The sequence below is a fragment of the Candida pseudojiufengensis genome (genome assembly GCF_024610245.1).
Source record: "Candida pseudojiufengensis strain CBS 10847 chromosome Unknown scaffold7, whole genome shotgun sequence".
In the NCBI taxonomy this organism is placed as follows: Eukaryota; Fungi; Ascomycota; class Pichiomycetes; order Serinales; family Debaryomycetaceae; genus Lodderomyces; species Lodderomyces pseudojiufengensis.
In genome coordinates, this window is record NW_026261527.1 from 117,725 (window position 1) to 138,382 (window position 20,658).

Sequence of the window (20,658 nt, forward strand, 5' to 3'; positions counted from 1 at the left end):
GTTCTTGTATTTATTTACTTAATAAAAAATCTCTTACTTTATCTAATGCTCTAAATCTATGACTTATTGTGTTTTTCACACTTTTGTCCATTTCGGCATAAGTTTCTTTAAAACCTTTTGGTTGAAAAATTGAATCCCATCCAAAATTAGTTGGACCTCTACTATCTACTATATCTCCTTCTGTTCTACCTTGAAACACCAAAACTTCTTTTCCAGGACCTTCACAATATCCAAATGTACATATTGCATTTGCACTTTTATCTTCAAAACCTTGTAACATTTTAACTAATCCTGTTAATCCAATGGATCTCACAAACCATTTTATATAAGGACCAGGTAAATCATTATATGCGTTAAATCCTAAACATGTATCTTCAACTAGTACTGGCCCACCTATTACTTTTGCAGCAGATTCTGCTTTATGTTTAGTTACTTCTTCTATAGTTCCTTGAATTTCATCAAGATCAATTGATTTATTAGTTATTGTAAATTTCCCAACTTTATTTTCATTTGATGGTGAAGTTGATAAAATCGCTATTACTTCTTTTAATTTATTAGCATTTCCCGTAACAAATGTGATTGTATCTAGTGATGACATTGTCTGATTTGTGATTCTCAGATCTATGTTTTTTCTTACGTTTTTGGATGTGTCTTAAAATTTAAGAGATGAAACAATAATTGATAACGAAAGTAAAAACAGGAAAGACTACATATGAAACATGGACACTTCGTACTCGAAGACTACGTTGAAGCTTATTAAAATTATTTATATGTACAAATTCATGAACACTCTATCTCCTAAACTAGTGTTGTCTATTTACCCAATCTTTTCCTCAAAGCACGTTGAGCTTTTCTTCTTTTCTTATGTTTATGTTTTTTCATCTTCAACCTTCTTTTTCGTAATACTGAATCAGTATATATAGTATTATCGATTATTTCACCATCTTCTCCAATAACTTCGAATCTAACAGCATCAATATCTTTCGAATTCTCTTCGTTTCCTATTATTTCTACGTTTATTTGGATTGGTATTGATAAATCATTGGTATTAATCTGTGGTAACCTTCCCAAGGATGATGGTGTGAATTGAGATGTTGATAATATGGTTGGTGGTTGTATTGTCGATGATAAATTTAACGGTGGAATGGAAGATAGTATTGGTGATCCTTGAGGAATATATGATGACGCATTTCTCAAAAATACGGGTCTATTAACATTTCTGAATGGCGAGAGCCTCGTTAGTTGTTTAAACATGGTCTGACGTTAAACTGACTGGTTCACAAGTGATCTGAAAAATTTGTGAAAAATAATACACACAAAAAATAGTCTAAGCTACCAATTAGACCCATGATAGCGACGCACGATAAAAATGGGTCGGTTGCAAAAAATGTCTAATCTATTTCTCTATAACGTCTATAAAAATACACTTCTATAAATCCACCTCTATATTGATCACAATTGGATCAGAACAAATTACTATGAATCCATCTTCACCACTGACTCTATTGGAAGAACTAACATTACCTGTCATGTTACTAATCCAATTCTTAACATCATATTTTAACCCGTCTGTTGATAGTAAAATTGATCGATCACTTAAGGGAAGTAAACCGCAAGTCGGTATTGCATTTGTTGGCTTAAAAAATACTGATCTTGAAGGATAACTTACATAATTTGTTCCTTTATATAGCAAAAAAATGATATCGGACTCAGTTATGAAAAATATTTGTAAGTTTGGTTCGTTTTGATGTAAGATGTATAATTGATTGATGGATTGAACAGTTTGGTCAAATCTACCTCCAATTGCTGATAAAACGTAGACCCTAATTTCAATATCACTCTTTGCATGGTATTCTTTCTCCCATATTTCATCCAATCCACAGTCATCATTGACATAGGGCCAATTCGTGTTCTCTTGTTTTAACAAGTAATGCAATTGAATACATTTTACAGCCTTTTGAAAATCTGTACTATATTGAGTTCTTTGAGGTATTATTTTTGTGCCTTTCTTTTCATAATAATCTTTAACTTCTTCAGATATTGAATCAAAATCTCCAACTATATAGTTAGGAATATATTTTGATCTCAATTGTTCATCTTTAAAATAGTTATATAATCGATTTGCTCCTCCATCCGCACAAACTACTAATTCACAATGATTCCAAATACTATTTAGGTCAATTGTAAACTTTTGGTTCAAAATAAGCAAAACATTTTTAGATACTGATTGTTTAGTTGTTGAAGTTAAATATGAAAATGGTTTTATGGTATGATATAGTGATGAATTCGATGGTGGGTCAACCTTTATAGAATCCGGTCTCTCTGTGACTTCTTCTTTAAGCTTTGTTTCTTTGGACATGATTAAATAAAACTATCAAAAGATTAGATTCTTTACACAAAATAATTTGAATCAAAATTCCAAACATTAAAACCTCAACTTGAATATTTAGAGTTTCCTTAATAAAACATATTCATATCATATCACACCTACCTATTTTCGTCAAATGAGTGCACAAGCTCTGACGGCTGATACTGCACCTGGACTGCAATCATCTTCTAATGCATTTCCCTCCTCACAACAATCACAACAATCACAACAACCATCTATAGAGAAAAAGGAAATAGTACCAAGAGATGTCCGATTACTTCATTTGATATTTGCTACTCAAGGTATTCAAAATTATCAAGATCATGTACCGTTACAATTGATGGATTTTGCTCATAGGTATACAAAATCTATCTTGAAAGATGCCTTAATATATAATGATCATGCAAAACCTGCCACTAACAATAATATCAATTCAAATACAAATACAACAGTTAATACAGATGACATAAGGTTGGCCATAGCTGCAAGAAGTAATTATCAATTTAAACCTGTACCCCCAAAAGAGTTATTGCTAGAACTAGCTCAAGAAAGAAATTCAAAACCTTTACCACCAGTAATACCGAAGTGGGGATTAAATTTACCTCCTGAAAAATATTGTCTAACTGCAAAAGATTGGGATAGCATATATGATGAACCAGATATTAATGAGAAAGAAGAAATAACTGATCAACAACAAAAGAAGAAATCGAAAACTAAATAGATATTTCTTGTAATATATATATGCAGAATTGCAGATCTTTAGCCTCTATTTATCACTGCTCGAGAGTCGTAACGTTTTCATATAATTTATATTTTCCTTATACTTCATGGCTATGAAATTGTTTTGAAAAATATTGGAATACAAAATCAACAACGCAACAGAAAAAATTAAGTATTTCAACAGATTAACAAAACTCACATTCAACTTCAGAGCCAATTCAACAAGTCCAAATCAGAGATAGTCAAATTCAATGCTACCTCCATCATTAGGATCAATTCCAGAAGTAAAGGAAGATTATCCAGGGGCAAGTTTGATCGAGAGAACTGCGAGATTACAACAATTCATTGAATTAGGACCACCAGATTTATGTAATATATATAAACATTCAATAAATTCCAAAAGAGAAAATGGTGAAATTGGTACTTTCTTATATTTTACAGGAGTTGATACATCTTCCATTGCTTCTATAGCGGCTCATCTACAAAGTTTAGCCAATTTAATGACCTCAAAATCTCAATACTGGTTTGGTGAAAAGAAACATTGGAAAGTACCTCAATTAACTTATTGTACTTTTAATTCATTTAGTAAAACTGATATGAGAGTTACTGTACATATTCCAGGGAAATTTGAAATTCAAATTATTAATCAAGATGGAAAAACGATTCAAGACAAATTGACTGAAGAACAATTGGATAAATTATGGACCGAAACTTTTATCACTTCTATCGTAAGAGCAGTATTAGAAAGTGAAGATGGTGATGATGTGAACAAAGTTGGAGGGGTTGTTGAAATAAGAAAAATTAATCCATTCAATAATGGGATTGTTTCCAAAGAATTATTAAATAATTTTTTAATTGGGTTCGAGGATTTATTCTTTCAAGGTTCAAAATTAGGATGTAATGTTGATATCCCTCAACCAACTATTGTGAATAATTATCTTGTTGATGGTTTCTTGAAAGTAATTCAATTGACTCAATCATATGACAGAGGATTAGAAATATTAAATCGTTTATATAAAATTGATCCAAGCATTATTTCAATAATTGCACAATTACAATTACTCAAGCAGGATGAAATAGAAGCAGTCAAGACAATGTGCAAAGGAATACAAGACAACAAAAGAGACTCCAACCTTTTAATTTTACAAGCTGAATATTGTTTGGACAAAAAGAAACCAGAATTAGCATTGGAATTAGCTAAACAAGCTGTCAAGTCATCACCATCAGACTATTCAACTTGGTCTATCTTAGTGAAGTGTTATACGAAATTAGGTGACTTTGAAAATGCATTATTAACATTAAACTCATGTCCAATGAACTCACATAAAGAGAAGTATCAATTAAAAAGAGTAGTTCCTGTAAGATCTCACGATGATTTACATTTACCTTCACCAATGGATGTAACTTTGGATGAAGTATCAAATTTACAAAGTAATGATATAAGTTTCGAACATAGAAATTTAGATCCACAACTATCAAATTTACCAGCGGCTAATTTGAAAACAACATATGCAAAAGCATATGATTTATTAACTGAAATTGTTGCCAAAACAGGGTGGGAACAATTATTAAAATATCGTGCAAAAGTATTCGTAATGGAAGAAGAGTATAGGAAAGATAAGAAAACGGCAAATGGTCATTTAAGAAAAAATTCAACACAATCTTCTATAACTGTAAATAATTCATCTGTTGGGGAAAGCGATGTTGATTCAACAACAGCAGTTAAATCACCAACTCAAAGAAATCTTGAATCAGCTCCAGCAACTGCTGATTCGATATCACCAACAGATGGGGAAATAGATTACGATGACGAATTTAGAAAGAAAAGATTATGTGAAAGATGGTTAGATAATTTATTTATGTTGCTATATGAAGATTTAAGAGCTTTTACAATGTGGCAAGCTGAATCAGTACATTTTCAAGCTCAACAAATGGAGTATAAAAAAACCACATTAGAATGGGAAATTTTAGGATCTATTGCATACAGATTAAAGCATTTTAAAGAAGGTTCAGTAGCATTTGCAAATGCCTTGAGTGGTAGATTCTCAGCAAAATCTCAACGTGAAATGTTAAAATATTATTTGAAGGAAAAAAATAAATTATTGACTAAAAACACAACAACTTCATCCAATAGTGCAAATTTCATTCAAAATTACTCTAAATTAATGAATCAATTAAATGAAAAAATATTGGAAAGTATTGTGAAATTGCTAGTTTGGAATCATAGATGGTATCTGGACTTCTCACCGTTTTTACTATTAAGTTTAAGCGATTTAGTTGCTTGGGAAGGATCAGTAAAAATTGAAAGTTCTATAACTGCATTATATAATGAGGCAAAATTACCTGGATCTGGAAGTAAAGACTCTACGAGAGATAGTTCGAAAGACTCGAGTAAAGATGATCATTTTGTGAATCATGGTATAATATCGATGATGAAAGATTTTGATTCTGATTATATTAGGTTATATAATTTATCAAACGCCGATGAATAAAATAAGGAACACTATGATTTTTGAAATTCTTGTTCTTGAACTTGACTCTATGATAATTTGTGTACTTGCATTTGGTAGATTCTACGATACAGCATATTACATCACCATTTTACATCCGAAGTGCGAATGAAAGATTGAAATATCAAACGACTTTTAAAATTGTTATCTTCTCTTTTAATTTACGGAGATTGGAGTAAACTATAATCACAAACCTTACACCTTACATTCGTACAACATATAGAAAATGACGTCGCTTCCATCATCCGTAGCATTTGGGGAGGAAGAGTATGTTCAAGCAAATTACAGACAAAAACCTTTGACCTTAATGGTAAAATCTGGGGTTGCAAATATTTCAATGGCAACAATATACTGACTAGTTTAACATAGAGAACCAAATTTAATGGATAAGATGTGGGAGAAATCTAAACAACAACCATTAGTGCCCATCGGTTCAATATTGACTGCAGGAGCAGTTATACTAGCAGCCAGATCCATGAAAAGAGGTGAAAAATTAAAAACTCAAAAATATTTCAGGTATAGAATAGGGTTTCAAATGGCTACATTAATAGCTTTAGTAGTAGGAGGTATGACATTGGGAAGTACGGCTACTACATATGAGCAGAAAAAGACGAAGGAAGATAAATTAAGAGAAAAAGCTAAGCAGAGAGAGAAATTATGGATTGAAGAGTTGGAGAGAAGAGATGCCATTATACAAGCTAGAAAACAAAGAGTTGAAGAATCAAGAAAAGAATTGAGAGATTTGGCTAAACAGGGGTTTGATGAGGAAAAACATAAACTAGTTGAAAAATCAAAGTTACCAAATCAGAAAAAAGCTATATTTGAGAAAAATGATGAAGACAAATAATTCAATCAAGTTTTGATTCATCTATAATAGTATCTAAACAATGCACGAAGTTACGTAAAAATTCTAATGGTAATTCAATTTCTCTATAATATTTTGAAAGTATACACCAGGTGATGTGTTCGAGTCTTCAATCAACTCAAGTAAAATAAAGCTAGTAACGATAAAACTTACTTAGGTGAGTTTTTGATTATTCGACTTTGAAAATAACTCGACCTTTCTTCATTTGATAAATATGGGAAACTAGGCAATTTCTTGAAGTTTGAAGCTTTACTCAAGTGATTAGATATCATGAACAATCTATTTATAGACGGTTGTGGTGAATGTGACATTGTGACGTGTTATAATCCAGGTAAATTTGAGTAGCTGTAGTTGATTTTGAAAACAGACTGTGATTTTGGATTTGAAAATTATTTCACAATGATGTGTAATTTGTATGTGTTTCTCATATCTCGTGATCGGAGTTTTTTTTTTGCACCCAACTATTTATTAAGCGGTAAATATAATATATCAAAATATGAGCGATTAGTGAGAAGCGAATACAAACTTTTCTATAATGAGAGTCTAGATCACATTCTAGGTCTGTGTCTCAGCATCGATAGAGTTGAGTTAACAATCAGATTTAAATGGTTTACAGTCAGTATATTAAACGCACTGATATTGTTTATAGTTATAGTCAGTACATTAAATAAAAATGAACATCTATCACCTCCTTGACCCTGACTCAATGAATTTACATCTATTGGTCCAAGATAAACTTTTTAAACTCCGCGTAAGCTTTATCCAAATTATCATTAACTATTATTAAATCATGAGCACCAGTATTTGCATATTCCATTTCAGAATTAGCAGCAGCTAATCTTTTCTCCAAACTTTCTTTTGTTTCAGTACCTCTACCTTCTAATCTTTGTCTTAATTCTTCAATTGATGGAGGACTTATAAAAAGATATTTTGCATTTAAATCTGTATTTTTAACTGATTTTACACCTTGCATATCTATATCCAATAAACATATTTTCCCCGTATCTGAAACATCTTTAACTGCTTTTATAGTAGTACCATAATAATTACCTGAAAATTGAGCCCATTCAATAAATTTATTATTATTAATTAAATCTTTAAATTCATCAACAGTTACAAAATGATAATCTTTACCATTTGTTTCTCCTTCTCTTGGTTTTCTTGTTGTGTTTGATACAGAAAATCCGAATTTTCCTGGATATTCAGCAAATAATTTTTTCAATAATGTGGATTTACCTGTTCCTGATGGTCCTGAAATGACAATTGGTCTAGTTTTTGATGATGTTGTTGACATATTGTGGAAATTTGGTCTAAAAGAATGTGGTGAGTGTAGAGAAAATTGTCTTTTTGTAGACCTGAGAACTGAACTAAATAGGTTTGACAGTATTATGACAAGTTGAAATTCAATTGAATCTAAGAATCAAAATCATTTGGAAATTAAAATTTTTTTTTTAATTTTGTTTGTGTTTTTGTTTTTACATAATTTTTTTTTAGTCGTAAAATTATCTAAACACGGGTGAATATCCACACATTAAATAGACGTGTCTTTTCAGTTAAATAGCATCATTAAAAATCATTCAATGGTGATTAATTGACAACATCATCTTATTTTAAAATATTAAGGATCTTCATTTGATCAGTAGCGTAGAACTAGTTTTAAAACCGCAGACTTAATCTTCCACAAAATTACATTGATTTCTAAAATTCTGGTATGCCTCATATTAGCGCCTCATTTGTTCTAATATTTGCATTAAGATAAATCAAGATGGTAAACAATGAGCTCAAGCCAATTTCTTCAAACTTGCAAATACAGTTGAGAGGATAAATCTTCTCTGGTTGTTCGTACATTTGAGTTTCAAAAGTATAAATTTTGAACAAATTTTGCAGCCAATTTGATACATCTTTTTCTTGAGCTAATCAAGTCAAAACACATAGACTACACTACAAACATACACTTTTCCATATATTTAAATCATTCAATTATTTTAACCTATATAGTCCTAGTAACATTTTTTCTAGAATACCATCCAATAAAATCTTTTAAAGCACTTCTTATTCTACGATTATCTTTATTTTGTAAAGCAATACCAATAGTTTGAATTAATCTATCAGTTTCACCACTATGAATATTTGGTAAATTTATAACTATTTCATTTAACCATTTAATTGATAATTCATAATTTGGTGAAACTATAAGAATTTTTAAAATTAAATCATTTGCATCTTGTTGAATATCTATATGAAATTTGAAAATAAGTCCATTTATTATTGATTTTAATAATTCATAACCATGATCTTTTTGAACTAGAAATTCTTTTATTAAATTTTTTAAAGGTTCTGTATCTTTATCTTCAAATAAAGAAATTGGAGGATGTGGTAAACCCCATGAAATTAAATCAATATTGAAATGAATACATGAAATTATTGGGTTATATTCATCTAATTTTGTTAATGTAATTATAGTTGCTTCAAATACTGAATGAAGTAAATCCAAATTTGGAATTATTTCAAATGGATAAAACATTAATAAATCATTCATCATCCTATAAAAATCTTCTATAACATCTGGAATTTGCTTGACATTATTATTTGAATCTAAAGTTTTAAGTTGTTGGAAAAAAGTTTGACATTGCAATATTGAAAATTCTAATACAGCATTTGTAATTTCTTTTGAATTGATTTCTTCATCTCCATAAACTCTAATAACAACTCCTGAAACCCATAAATAACATCCAAATTGAGTTTGTTGATAACCATGATGTAAAATTTCAGCAAATTGTGGTAAAATTGAATTAAGATATGAACTAAATGATAACATTGCACTTTTCATTAATTTCATACATTTTTCACTAATTTTTATAGATGATGCTCTTTTATTTAATACTGATGTAATTAATGGCCATATTTTTTCAATAAATAATGTGGCAACTGGATAAGTTGGTTTTTCAAATTCATTTATTTTTAAAACATCTATGAAAACAGTTATGACTTCAATTTGATCTGATATTTTTAAGTTTAATTCTTCTGAATTATTATCTTCTTGATTAAATTTATTGATACTTTCAAGAGTTGGTTCCAAAAACATTTCTGAAGTTTTATATAAATTTTCTTCAGGAACTTTTGAAACAACATGAGCTAACCCATCAATTAATTCATAATTTGATTCCAAATCAATTTGATTTCTTACTTGACCATAAAGAACATATAATTGTTCAAGGTAATTCACTAATAATGATGAACAATCTTGACAAAAATACATCAATGCATGTGAAGTTGCCATCATTATATCATTATTATTATTTGCTACCTCAAACCCCTTTGTGATATAATTTAATTGTGGTTCTAAAAATTCTGGATGTTTAGATGTCCATTCTGTATACCTTCCCAAAACTAAAGTTGCTGCATATCGAACTTTTGGATGTTCTGGTAATTTCACCAAAAATGACATAATAGTGGGTAGTATAGTTTTTTCTTTAGTTGATACTTCTTTTGCCATTGTTCTCATTGAAAATAATGGAGCTTCCAAATATTGCCAATGACCAGAAGAATTAGATATAATGGATTGAATTTGTTCAAATGGTACTTGTAATGCCTTTGTTGCACCAACTACTGCACAACAATCTTTTAATACATCTCCCATTTCATATCTAAAATCTTTAAATTTATCTTCCTGTTCTTTATCTCCATTAAACAAATCGTTATCATTTGCAGCTATAGGATAAGTTAAATGTTTTATTATGACTGAAATTAATTGAAGATATACTTCCCCAAGTATATATCTAGCTTCTTCAAATTTAGGTAATACAATTAATTGTTTCAACAAATACCAAAATTGAAAAGTATATTTAACCACATCCAAATCTTCATCATATTTACAACAATTTAAAAGAATTTCAACTAATGGTTTAAAATGCTTTGGATTTTTCGCAATTAATGCATGCCATGATTCACCACATTCAACATATAATCTAGTTAATCCATCTACTTTTTCAGGATCCTCTAAATTTTCAGTATTTGATTGCATAAATGAATTTAGTTGTAATATTTGTTGATATAATGCATCTATTATTTCATAATTATCAATGTCTCTTGTTTCACGAATAATAGTTACAAGACACTCAATAGCTTTATCAAATGTAGCATCATTTGATAAACTTTGAAATATTAGTGATGTTAATGAGTGAACTGTCAATATTTGATCAACTGGACATTCAGTGATCCAACTATTTAATGCATCTAATATCGCTGAATTTAATTGTTGATCATTTTTTGTGTTCCCTTCTGCCAAATTTTTCAATACTCCAATTACTGTTTCAACTTGATCTGATATTAACTGTCTTGATCTTTCATTATATTCTTCATCAGTTAAATGACTCTTTTTCACATCTGAAATTTCTTCCGGTAGAATCTTTAAAAATTCTAAAAGTATTAGTATGGATTCATTAGTTGATAAATTTGATAAAATTTCATTGATTGCATCGTTCCAAGATAAATATTGTAATGCTAATTGTGATAATGCTATAGATAATTGAGTACGTATTAATTTATCTTGTGGTGAATTGTATAATTTAATTAATTGTAAAATGGAATTTTTCAAATCTGAATAATTTTCAGGTTGGATCTGTGATAACAAATCATAGATGACTTTTGATCTTAATGTTTGTGCTGCGAAAATTTGTAATTGTTGTTGATGTGAGTTATTATCTTCATTTTTATTTTGAAGTATTTGATGAGTTATATTCCATGCTTCATTTGATTTTTGAAATGTTTCCAAATAGTTAGTAGCACTTGCTTTCTCTTCTCTAGGAGCATTTGAGTACATAGTTGTCAAAGCATGATCCAACTGCTGTAGTGTTTGATCTTGTGATGACATGATGCAATTGATGGGTTAAGTATTTGGGAAATGATTTGGCAACCAAAGTTTAATTATTGATTTAAGTCGAATGAAAAATTATAAAATTGATCTTGAAAAATATTGGTGATAGTTGCACGACTACCTTAGTTTTCAAATTAAGAATCAACCATTAATCATATGAAACATGATCAAGACAAGTGAGTATCGGCATGAATGTTGAGCATAATCATTTCAAAACTGTACGAATTTTATCAGTATTATGTGTTGGTGTAATTGTGAAAAATAGGTATACAAAATTATTATCTAACGAAAGTCAATATGTTTAATCTTGCATATTTGTCCAGAGATAAGAAACAATATCAAATTTATTCTTCATCTAAAGAAAGTCGAGAAGCAGAACTTAGGACGGCAGATGAAAAGATTCGTACTATTCTTTTGTTCTCCATTTATCGCATTTTTGTTTGATACAAATAAATGTTTTTGATTATTAAAATTTCGTCATTAATATGAAACACAATAATATTATTGTAAACAGTCAATAAGATACATTCTGAAATAAAACATTGCTATAAAAGAAGAAATTAAACAAAAATACAAGTAAGTAAGATCAATTTCAAGGCGGCATCAATTGTTTGAGGGATGTTGATGCATGATTTATGGCGTAGCATTGATTCAGTCTTGTTATTATGCTAAATTACAACTTCTAAAATGCAATGCTAATACTGTAGGCTATTTATAAAATTTTTTTGGTATCTATCACAAATTGTTCGCGTTATACAGAACGCTAATTGCATGATTGCATAAATCTTGGTACAAAATTAATTCAATTTTGGTAACAAATCGCGCGAGTTTAAGACGAATCTACACAAAAAAACTCATTAAGTACTACCCAAACACAATCACCTTATGTATTTCATAGCTAAGTCTAAGGAAAAATAAATGTATTAATTTATCGTTATCTAAAGTTATGGCCAAGTAATTACCTCATTATAATTGTAAGTGTAGTTTATATTTGACTATTTTGCAAGCCGACTAATGAACGTTTTTGTATCTTGAGAACGAAATAATACTAAGAAATCTAAGCAATTTAGTTTATCAGTGCTAACGAGTCATAATTTAATCAAACTAGTTCCCTCTCACATCCTGAAGTTGGACTGATAAAGTATAGTTAGACCATGAATTATAGTCCTTAGGCTAAGTACTCTTCATTTGGTAATACTCTTACTTTATTAGGTTTTAGTGTAAGTTATTGTGTATCTATTATTACGTCGTGTTTTTAAGGTACACAAGAAATTACTAAACAAAAAACGTATCTTGGAGAATTTATCAATAAATTATTTTCAATGAATTATCAAGAAATATTTAGGATTAATTAAACTGAAGTTACAATGTTTGAGGCTGATTATATTCCTTATGGATCTAGATTTAATAATTCCGTAGTTCATAAAATTTAGTCTTAGTAAATATTGAATTTCTTTGTATAAGAATTTATTGATTTAGCTCTTGATTACTTATTTATAAGTAAATTCTTCGTCTATCAAAAATATGTACAACGTAAATATGCCACCCATCAAAATTTGATCGTCTAAATAACTTTTTGATTAGACTAAAGTACTCATTCATAATTAATTAAAGTTATATTAGATAGATAAACAAAAACAACAAACCATAACATATACTATTTATTGTATTGTACTGTACTATACTACTTTATAAATTAACGTGTCTCGTCTAATATATTTTTTACGTCAAATGGTTTAATTAGTACTTAATTAATTAGATCCAATAGATTTTGTGTAAGGTTTCACTACTCGATAAAAAGTTAAAAGTTGCAAAATCATAACAATATTAAAGAAAATCAAAACAAAGATAAGTAAACAAATGATTGAAAAAATTTGATTAATGAATTGAAAGTGCTCTCTTGAATTAATATATAAACTCATAAAATCCATCTAAATTTTCAAAACTTTTTTTAGTTCTTCTTTTTATTCATTAACAACTTCAATAAATTAATTCCAACTAATTAGTCATTCGCTTACAAAACAAATATATAAAAATGCAATTCTCAAACACTATTTTATTAACCATTGGTGCTGCTTTAATTAACGCTCAATCAACCGTCACTGTTGAATCAGAAACTTTAGTCACAATTACTTCATGTACTGGTCCAGAAGCTTCAACTGCTTGTCCAGCTATTGAATCATCATCAGTTATTGTTTCAAACTATTCAGTTCCAGCTAATGTTTCAACTTATGAAGGTGATTCAAATAAAGTTGCTGTTGGTGCTTTTGCTTTAGCTGCTGGTGCTTTATTAGCTTTATAAATTTAAATATCCAAATTTAACTTTTTGAAACTGGTTTTCTTTCAAATATTTTGGGGATTTTAAGAAATATAGCATTTATTCAATTTTTATTCGGTGAAATGTGTTATCATGAGAATTTCAATTTCACTGATCATTTGGTTTCGGTTTAAGTTAGATATAATTTTAATATTTATATAGGCGGCTTTTAATGGTTAATAAATTATTTAATGATTATATCGACATCGACATTGTAAGAACTTTTTTTTTCACATCTACAACACTTAGAGTATTCTTCTTATTCGAAAACAAACAAACCATAAACTTAAACTAAACTATATAAAAAATATATATGAAAAATATAAATAACGAAAATCAAACTTAACTTTTTGAAATTGAAAAAAATAAATATAATTGAGTAAAAATCATAATCTTGATAATCAATAATCAAATGAAATAAAAAATATAATAAATAATAAATGAAATAATCAAAACCAGTTTTTTTCTTTTTTTTTTAACTTTTTTTATTTTGGGTATATCCAACTTTACAATGTAATATAAAATTATAAATTATAATTTAATTGATAACAAATCAGTTATAAACATTAAGTTAAAATTAAAACGAACTAAAAGCAAAACCATAATTGAATTGAAATTGTATATAATTTTTTTTTTTGTTTTTTTTTTATTTTATTTTGAAACCACTTCAATCAACCCCTAAACATCTAATCTATGGACCTCCAGCAGGTGGAACCACTGGTGCTGGAACACCAACTTGAACATCAGCTGGAACTTTAGCAGCATCACCAACAGCTAAATGTTCTTGACTAACTTTTGAATTTTCATCCAAAACTTTTTTATCAACCTCTTTTGTTTGATCTTTTACATATTGTTCATGTTCATGAGGTCCTTTTTCATGATTTTCTTTAGCATGTTCTTCTTTATCATATTGTTCTTTTTCATATTGTTCTCTACCTGGTGAAGATTCATAACGATCTTTTTCATGATGATTTTTTTCATAATGTTCTTTATAATGACGTTCACCACCAATTAATTTATCTTTTTCATAAAAACTTTTTTCTTTTTCTTTTAAATGAGCATCTGTTTCATGTAATTCTTTACTCTTGTCAGATTTATCAATTTGAATGGCTTCATCTCTTTTATCATTACGTAAATCATGATCAAATTCTTCATAATAATCTTTATGATGCTCTTTAACTTTATCCTTAACATTATATTCATAAGATCCTTTTTGCCAACCTTCATCATCTTGATTTAGTTGTTCATGTTGATTAGTTTTATGCTTTTCATGACTTAAAGATTGATCATCTGCTTTATGATGAGCTTTTCTATCATGTGAAAATTCATCCTTTATATCTTCATAATTATCAGTTTTATATTTCTCATTTATATCTTTATGAGAATCTTCTTCTGCAATATTCGATTCAAATTTCTTGCCATGATCAATTTCATGTTTATGACTTCTTTCAAGTGATTGAGATTTATCAATTTTACCATGTTCATGATTATCTTTAACATGATCAAAATTTTCTTTATGATTTTCTTCATGATGATCTAATTTATGTTCATCATCAATTAATTCACAATCAATTTCATTACCTTGATGATTTTCAAGATGATTAGATTCATCCTTATATTCTTCACTTAAATCTTGTTCATAATGTTCAATTTTCTTTTTATGTGAATCTTCACTATACCTTTCAGTTTCATGTCTTTTATTTTTATGATCAAAATCATAAAAATAATCTTTATGAAGTTCTTTTTCTTTAGTTATTTCATCTAATTCATGAAAATCTTTTTCAAACTCAATATCATTCAATTCTTTTTCATGATGATCAATTATATGCTTTTCTTTATCAAATTGATGATCATCTTCTTTATAAATATCTTTCCCATGATGATTTTCAGAATCTTTATACTCTTCATGAACATATTTTTCATGATGTTCAGTATTATTTTTATGTAAATCTTCTTCATAATGTTTAATTTCATGTCTTTTTCTTCTATGTTCAATTTCATGGAAATAATCCAAATTCAAATCCTTTTCAATCTCAACATCATCCAATTCATGAAAATCTTTTTCATCTTTACTATCTGGAGTCTTATCCTTTTGGTGTAAATCTTTTTCATGGAAATCTTTACTTTTTTCATGAATCTTTTGTTGATTATGTTCCTTCTTATAAGCATTATCCTTTTCAAGAACATTCTTCTCATAACTATCTTTTTCATTGATATTATGATCTTTTTCAACCAAATCAAATTCATGATGTTCATCATTATCAGCTGCTAATTCATGATGTTCTTTTTCATGAGTATCTTTTTCATTCCTATGAGTTTCTTTTTCAAATTTATTCAATTCATGTCTTTTATCAAGTTTTTTGGATTTATTTTTCAAATGAAAGTCTTGATCATATTTATCTTTCTTCAATTCTCTATGATTGCTTTCATGATGTTCCTCTTGAGTATCACCTTGGCCATTAACCTCTTGGTGATGATCTTCTTGATGATGTTCTTTTTTAAACTCGTGTTTATCTTTTTCATGAACTTCATCATTTGTTTTCAAATGTTCATGACGATCCCTTTCGGCATCATAATATTGATTTTCACGGTTATCATCTTCAGATTCACCATCATGATGAGCTTTGTGACTTTCCTTTTCGATATCTTTATTAGCTGATTCATGTTGTTCAATTTCATGATTTAAAGTCCTATTGTGATATTTCACATAATGATGTTCTTCGTGACGAGATTTTTGACTTTCAAAACGATTAGTTTCATGAAGACCTTGTTTCAATGCATTTGTAGGAGTCAAAGGTTGAATTTTAGGATGTGGAGCAGGAAGTATTTTTGGTGGTTTACCGCCTTTATGAATTGGAGGTTCAGGAATGAAATATATACCATCGTATTGCAATTTATCAATAACTTGTTCAGATGTTAATGCTTTATTTCTAAGTAAACTTGGAATAACTTCTAAAACAAAGGTTGCTACCCCGTTACTAATTGAAGCATCATTCAAAGATAAATCACCAACATCAAGATTAAGACCATGTTCATCAATAGCTAAAAAAACATCATTCCAAGAAATTGTTTTCGAATTCAACAAATCAATAGCATTATTAATAAATGTTTTTCTAACAACTTCATCATTCAAGGATAATTCAATAATATCATTAATTGAACCAGATTTTTTCAATTTCAAAAATACTCTTAATAATAATTCTTCAGCAGATTCATTTTTGGGTAAAGCTTGGGCAAAAAAAATTTGATCGTAGTAACCATCATCTCTGTCATTGCTGACAAATCCGTCTACGTTGCTAGTCCTCGCTTCGACGGCATCTCTCTTCCCTTTACTATAAGTCTTGCTTGTTTTATCTTTGCTAAATGTTAAACCTTTTGAAGTGGTGGTAGTTTTTTTTTCTTTAGCACCATTTGATTTTTTACCATTATTCAAATCCTTTTCTGGTTTTGCCTCTTTTCCATTCGAGTATTTACCATCCCATTCTTCTTCTTCTTCTTCACAATCATCTTCGTCATCTTCTTCATATTCTTCTTCTTTGATGGATTTTCCTTTACCACCTTTACCACCTTTACCACCGTTACCACCTTTGCCTTTTTTGAATTTACCCAAAAGTTTCTTAACACCACCTAATTTTTTTTTCAACATTTCTTTTTTACCGCCTTTGTCACCACCTTTACCTTTGCCGGTATCTTCTTCGTCTTCATCATCCCAATCATCTTCATCTTCATCATCTTTACCTTTACCTTTTCCATTACCTTTGCCATTGCCTCCTTTGCCAAAATATTGACTATCAAGAGCAACATCAGTTTCTAAATCTCTTTTGCCCTTTTTTTTACCATTTTTACCTTGTTCAGCAGGTTGAGTTTCTTCTGGACAATCAGTTGTTTCGACAGGAGCTTCTGTTTCTTCACAATCTTCGATTTTAACAATAATTTTAGTGACAGTAGTAGCAGTTTCTACTGGAGCGACTTCAGCAGTTGGTTCAGCGGTAGCTTCAGCACCATTTTTAGCAGGAGCTTCGGTATTTTTGTTTTTGGAAAATTTTGATTTCAAGCTTCCCATTTTACCACCACCTAATTTACCTTTGGAGAATAATCCTTTTAATTTACCCTTCATTCCTGAGGTTTTACCATTTTTTGGTGCTTCAGTTTCAACAGGGGCTTCAGTTGGAGCAGCTTTTGTTGGTACAGGTTTTGGAGCAACAGTTGGTTTTGGTGCCGGTTTTTGAGTTGGTTTTGGAGCAGGTTTTTGAGTAGGTTTTGGAGCAGGTTTTGGAGCTGGTTCGGGTTCTTCCTCTGGACAGTCTTCTTCTGGTTCTGGAGCTACTTCTGGTTCCTCTTCTGGACAATCTTCTTCCGGTTCTTCAACTGGTGGTTTTGGAGCTGGTTTAGGCTTTACAGTTGGTTTAGGAGCTGGAGCTGTTTTAGGTTTTTCAGTAGGTTGAGGAGCTGGTTTAGGTTTTTCAGTTGGTTTAGCTTCTTCAGTTGGTTTAACTCCGTTTGCAGGTTTTGCAACTTCACCACCTTTAGCACCTTTTTTACCACCCATTAAGTTTTTCAATTTAGTTAAATCTCTCATTACTAAATGCACTTGTTCACGTTTTGAAACATTAAGGTGTTTACCATGATGATCTTTACCAAATTTGTGATCATGTTTGAGGTCAAGTTCCCATTCTTCACAATCTTCATCATCATGATGATGTTCATGATGACCATGAGATTTTTCTCCATCGTGGTGTGGACGTTCTTTAAAATCATGATGACCTTTACCATCGTGATGACCTTTACCATCGTGATGACCTTTACCATCGTGATGACCTTTACCATCGTGATGACCTTTACCATCGTGATGACCTTTACCATCGTGATGACCTTTACCATCGTGATGACCTTTACCATCATGATGACCTTTACCATCATGATGACCTTTACCATCGTGATGACCTTTATGATATTCTTCATCATCACAATCTTCAATTGGAAGTTCAGTTTCAACTGGAACTTTTGTTTCAATTGAAGATACTTCTTTACTTGAAGTTTTTGATTCGATTGGAGTTTCAGTTTCAGTTGGAATTTGTTTTTTAGTTGAAGTCTTTTTTTCAATTGAACTTGTGGTTTCTTCTTCAACTGGTTCTTCAGTTTCAGTTGGAGCTATTGATTTACTTGAGGTTTTTGATTCAACTGGAGTTTCAGTCTTTATTGGCTTTTCCTTTTTAGTTGAGGTTTTTGATTCAATTGGAGTCTCAGTCTCAGTCTCAGTCTCAGTTGGAATTTCTTTACTACTTGAAGTTTTTGATTCAATTGGAGTTTTTGTTTTGGTTGGAGTTTCTAATGAAGTTGAAGTTTCTTCTTCAATTGATGTTTCTTTACTTTTGTGATGTTCATGGTGGTCTTTATGATAATCTTTACCATCTTCATGATGATGTTTTCCATGATGATCCTTGAAATCATGATGAACTTTACCATGTTTTGAACCACCGTGACTTGAAGGTCTTCTATCTTGATCAAATTTTAATTCACCTCTTTTAGTTAAATTTTTGGAATCACGATATTTTTTATCATAACTTGAATTTTTTCCATCTTTAAAGTCCCCATCTTGTTCATCATAACAATCTTCATCATCATAATCATATTTGTCATCATATTTACCATCATATTTACCATCATAATCTTTACCATAATTGAATTTTGGATCATAGTTTTTACCTGGGTAATAATTTTTATCATAACCTGGATAATATTCTTTACCTGGATAATAAATTTTTTCTTTATTCCAATTTGGATTTGGTTTATAGTTTGGCGGATAAGGTTTATAATTTTTATCATACTTATAATTAGGATTATAATTTGGATTATAATTTGGATCATAATTTGGGTTATAGTTTGGATTATAATTTGGATTATAGTTTGGATTATAGTTTGGATTATAGTTTGGATTATAATTTGGATCATAGTTTGGGTTATAATTTTTATTCCAAGTTTTTTTAGAACCTTTCTTGTAATCTTCTTCATCGTCACAATCATCATCCTCATCATCTTTAGTGCTCTTATCTTTACCTTTACCCTTACCTTTATCCTTATCACCTTTTTTAAACATACCTTTCAATTTATCTAAACCAATTAAATTATTCAAATCTTGCTCTTCTGGAGTAGCTTTTGGGGCAGATTCTTCAGGAGTAATATCTTCTCTTTTAAATTGATGACGTGATCTTGGAATGTTTTGAACGACAGCATTATCTTTTAATTGATTTTTAGCATCAATTGCGACTTGACCATGTTCATTACTTTTAACAACAGCAGATTCAGCTCCACCTTCTTTTATTTGTTTAATTTTATCCAACATAAGTAAAATATCCTTTAAAATTTTAATCTTTTCCATAGTTAATTCTTTACCAATTGACAATAATTGCCAAAACATTTCACCAAATCCACCTTTCATTGGTTTAAATTCAGCATTAAAAGTTGGATCTTCTTCAACTGGAGTTGCAACAACAGTAACAGTTTCCAAAGGATCTTCATCATCACTATCTTCAAAACCAAATTTAGAATTGAACTTTTGATTCATTGAAATTTCAGCATTTTGTTGTTCAACTGACCATTGTTCTTGTTCACCATTGGCTTTGGATTTAATAAATGGTAATTTTAAAGTAAAAGACTTATGATGAAATAATTTTGAATTTTTATCATCATCATTATGATGGTTGTTGATTGCTAATGAATTAGCAACCGTAGCAACAAGTAATAAATCAGTAAACCTCATTTCCTTTTGGTTATTAGTTGTTACCTAACTTCAAACTTGATTGAGGAATTAACCATTACATGAAAAGAATTGGGATAGTTTCATCTTTATATATTTGGTTGATCCAACCCCACTTATCATCATCGAACTTCCTTAATCAATGAGTACTAATCAAGTGCAAGAAATTTGACAGTTTTCAAGTATTTCATGTTGGAAAGTTACCATAATTTTCATCTTCAACTTTCTTTGTTTTATGGATGGGA

At 29.6% G+C, this 20,658-nt stretch overlaps 10 protein-coding genes across 10 annotated transcripts; 4 read left to right on the forward strand and 6 right to left on the reverse strand. All coding sequences in view use genetic code 12, as the record gives it.

Annotated features, from left to right (window-relative positions):
• Positions 1-10: 10 nt before the first annotated feature.
• On the reverse strand, positions 11-598 carry HAM1 (nucleoside triphosphate pyrophosphohydrolase; the record flags this gene model as incomplete). Its single annotated transcript, XM_051756673.1, has 1 exon — positions 11-598. One exon carries the CDS (start codon positions 596-598, stop codon positions 11-13), a length of 588 nt encoding a protein of 195 aa, XP_051615022.1.
• Positions 599-813: 215 nt separating this feature from the next.
• KGF55_002035 (mitochondrial 37S ribosomal protein mS38) lies at positions 814-1,254 on the reverse strand (the record flags this gene model as incomplete). The annotated part of the gene is made up of 1 exon (XM_051756674.1): positions 814-1,254. One exon carries the CDS (start codon positions 1,252-1,254, stop codon positions 814-816), a length of 441 nt encoding a protein of 146 aa, XP_051615023.1.
• A 175-nt stretch (positions 1,255-1,429) lies between these two features.
• On the reverse strand, positions 1,430-2,359 carry KGF55_002036 (thiamine diphosphokinase; the record flags this gene model as incomplete). The annotated part of the gene is made up of 1 exon (XM_051756675.1): positions 1,430-2,359. The coding sequence occupies one exon, from the start codon at positions 2,357-2,359 to the stop codon at positions 1,430-1,432; it is 930 nt and encodes a 309-aa protein (XP_051615024.1).
• Positions 2,360-2,504: 145 nt separating this feature from the next.
• On the forward strand, positions 2,505-3,089 carry KGF55_002037 (chromatin modification protein; the record flags this gene model as incomplete). Its single annotated transcript, XM_051756677.1, has 1 exon — positions 2,505-3,089. One exon carries the CDS (start codon positions 2,505-2,507, stop codon positions 3,087-3,089), a length of 585 nt encoding a protein of 194 aa, XP_051615025.1.
• A 250-nt stretch (positions 3,090-3,339) lies between these two features.
• Positions 3,340-5,580, forward strand: BUD7 (exomer complex subunit; the record flags this gene model as incomplete). Its single annotated transcript, XM_051756678.1, has 1 exon — positions 3,340-5,580. The coding sequence occupies one exon, from the start codon at positions 3,340-3,342 to the stop codon at positions 5,578-5,580; it is 2,241 nt and encodes a 746-aa protein (XP_051615026.1).
• Positions 5,581-5,824: 244 nt separating this feature from the next.
• Positions 5,825-6,445, forward strand: KGF55_002039 (uncharacterized protein; the record flags this gene model as incomplete). Its single annotated transcript, XM_051756679.1, has 2 exons — positions 5,825-5,865; positions 5,968-6,445. The coding sequence occupies 2 exons, from the start codon at positions 5,825-5,827 to the stop codon at positions 6,443-6,445; spliced, it is 519 nt and encodes a 172-aa protein (XP_051615027.1).
• Positions 6,446-7,181: 736 nt separating this feature from the next.
• Positions 7,182-7,757, reverse strand: GUK1 (guanylate kinase; the record flags this gene model as incomplete). Its single annotated transcript, XM_051756680.1, has 1 exon — positions 7,182-7,757. The coding sequence occupies one exon, from the start codon at positions 7,755-7,757 to the stop codon at positions 7,182-7,184; it is 576 nt and encodes a 191-aa protein (XP_051615028.1).
• Positions 7,758-8,453: 696 nt separating this feature from the next.
• MTR10 (Mtr10p) lies at positions 8,454-11,336 on the reverse strand (the record flags this gene model as incomplete). The annotated part of the gene is made up of 1 exon (XM_051756681.1): positions 8,454-11,336. One exon carries the CDS (start codon positions 11,334-11,336, stop codon positions 8,454-8,456), a length of 2,883 nt encoding a protein of 960 aa, XP_051615029.1.
• A 2,038-nt stretch (positions 11,337-13,374) lies between these two features.
• On the forward strand, positions 13,375-13,641 carry KGF55_002042 (uncharacterized protein; the record flags this gene model as incomplete). The annotated part of the gene is made up of 1 exon (XM_051756682.1): positions 13,375-13,641. The coding sequence occupies one exon, from the start codon at positions 13,375-13,377 to the stop codon at positions 13,639-13,641; it is 267 nt and encodes an 88-aa protein (XP_051615030.1).
• A 706-nt stretch (positions 13,642-14,347) lies between these two features.
• Positions 14,348-20,416, reverse strand: KGF55_002043 (uncharacterized protein; the record flags this gene model as incomplete). The annotated part of the gene is made up of 1 exon (XM_051756683.1): positions 14,348-20,416. One exon carries the CDS (start codon positions 20,414-20,416, stop codon positions 14,348-14,350), a length of 6,069 nt encoding a protein of 2,022 aa, XP_051615031.1.
• Between the last annotated feature and the right edge of the window lie 242 nt (positions 20,417-20,658).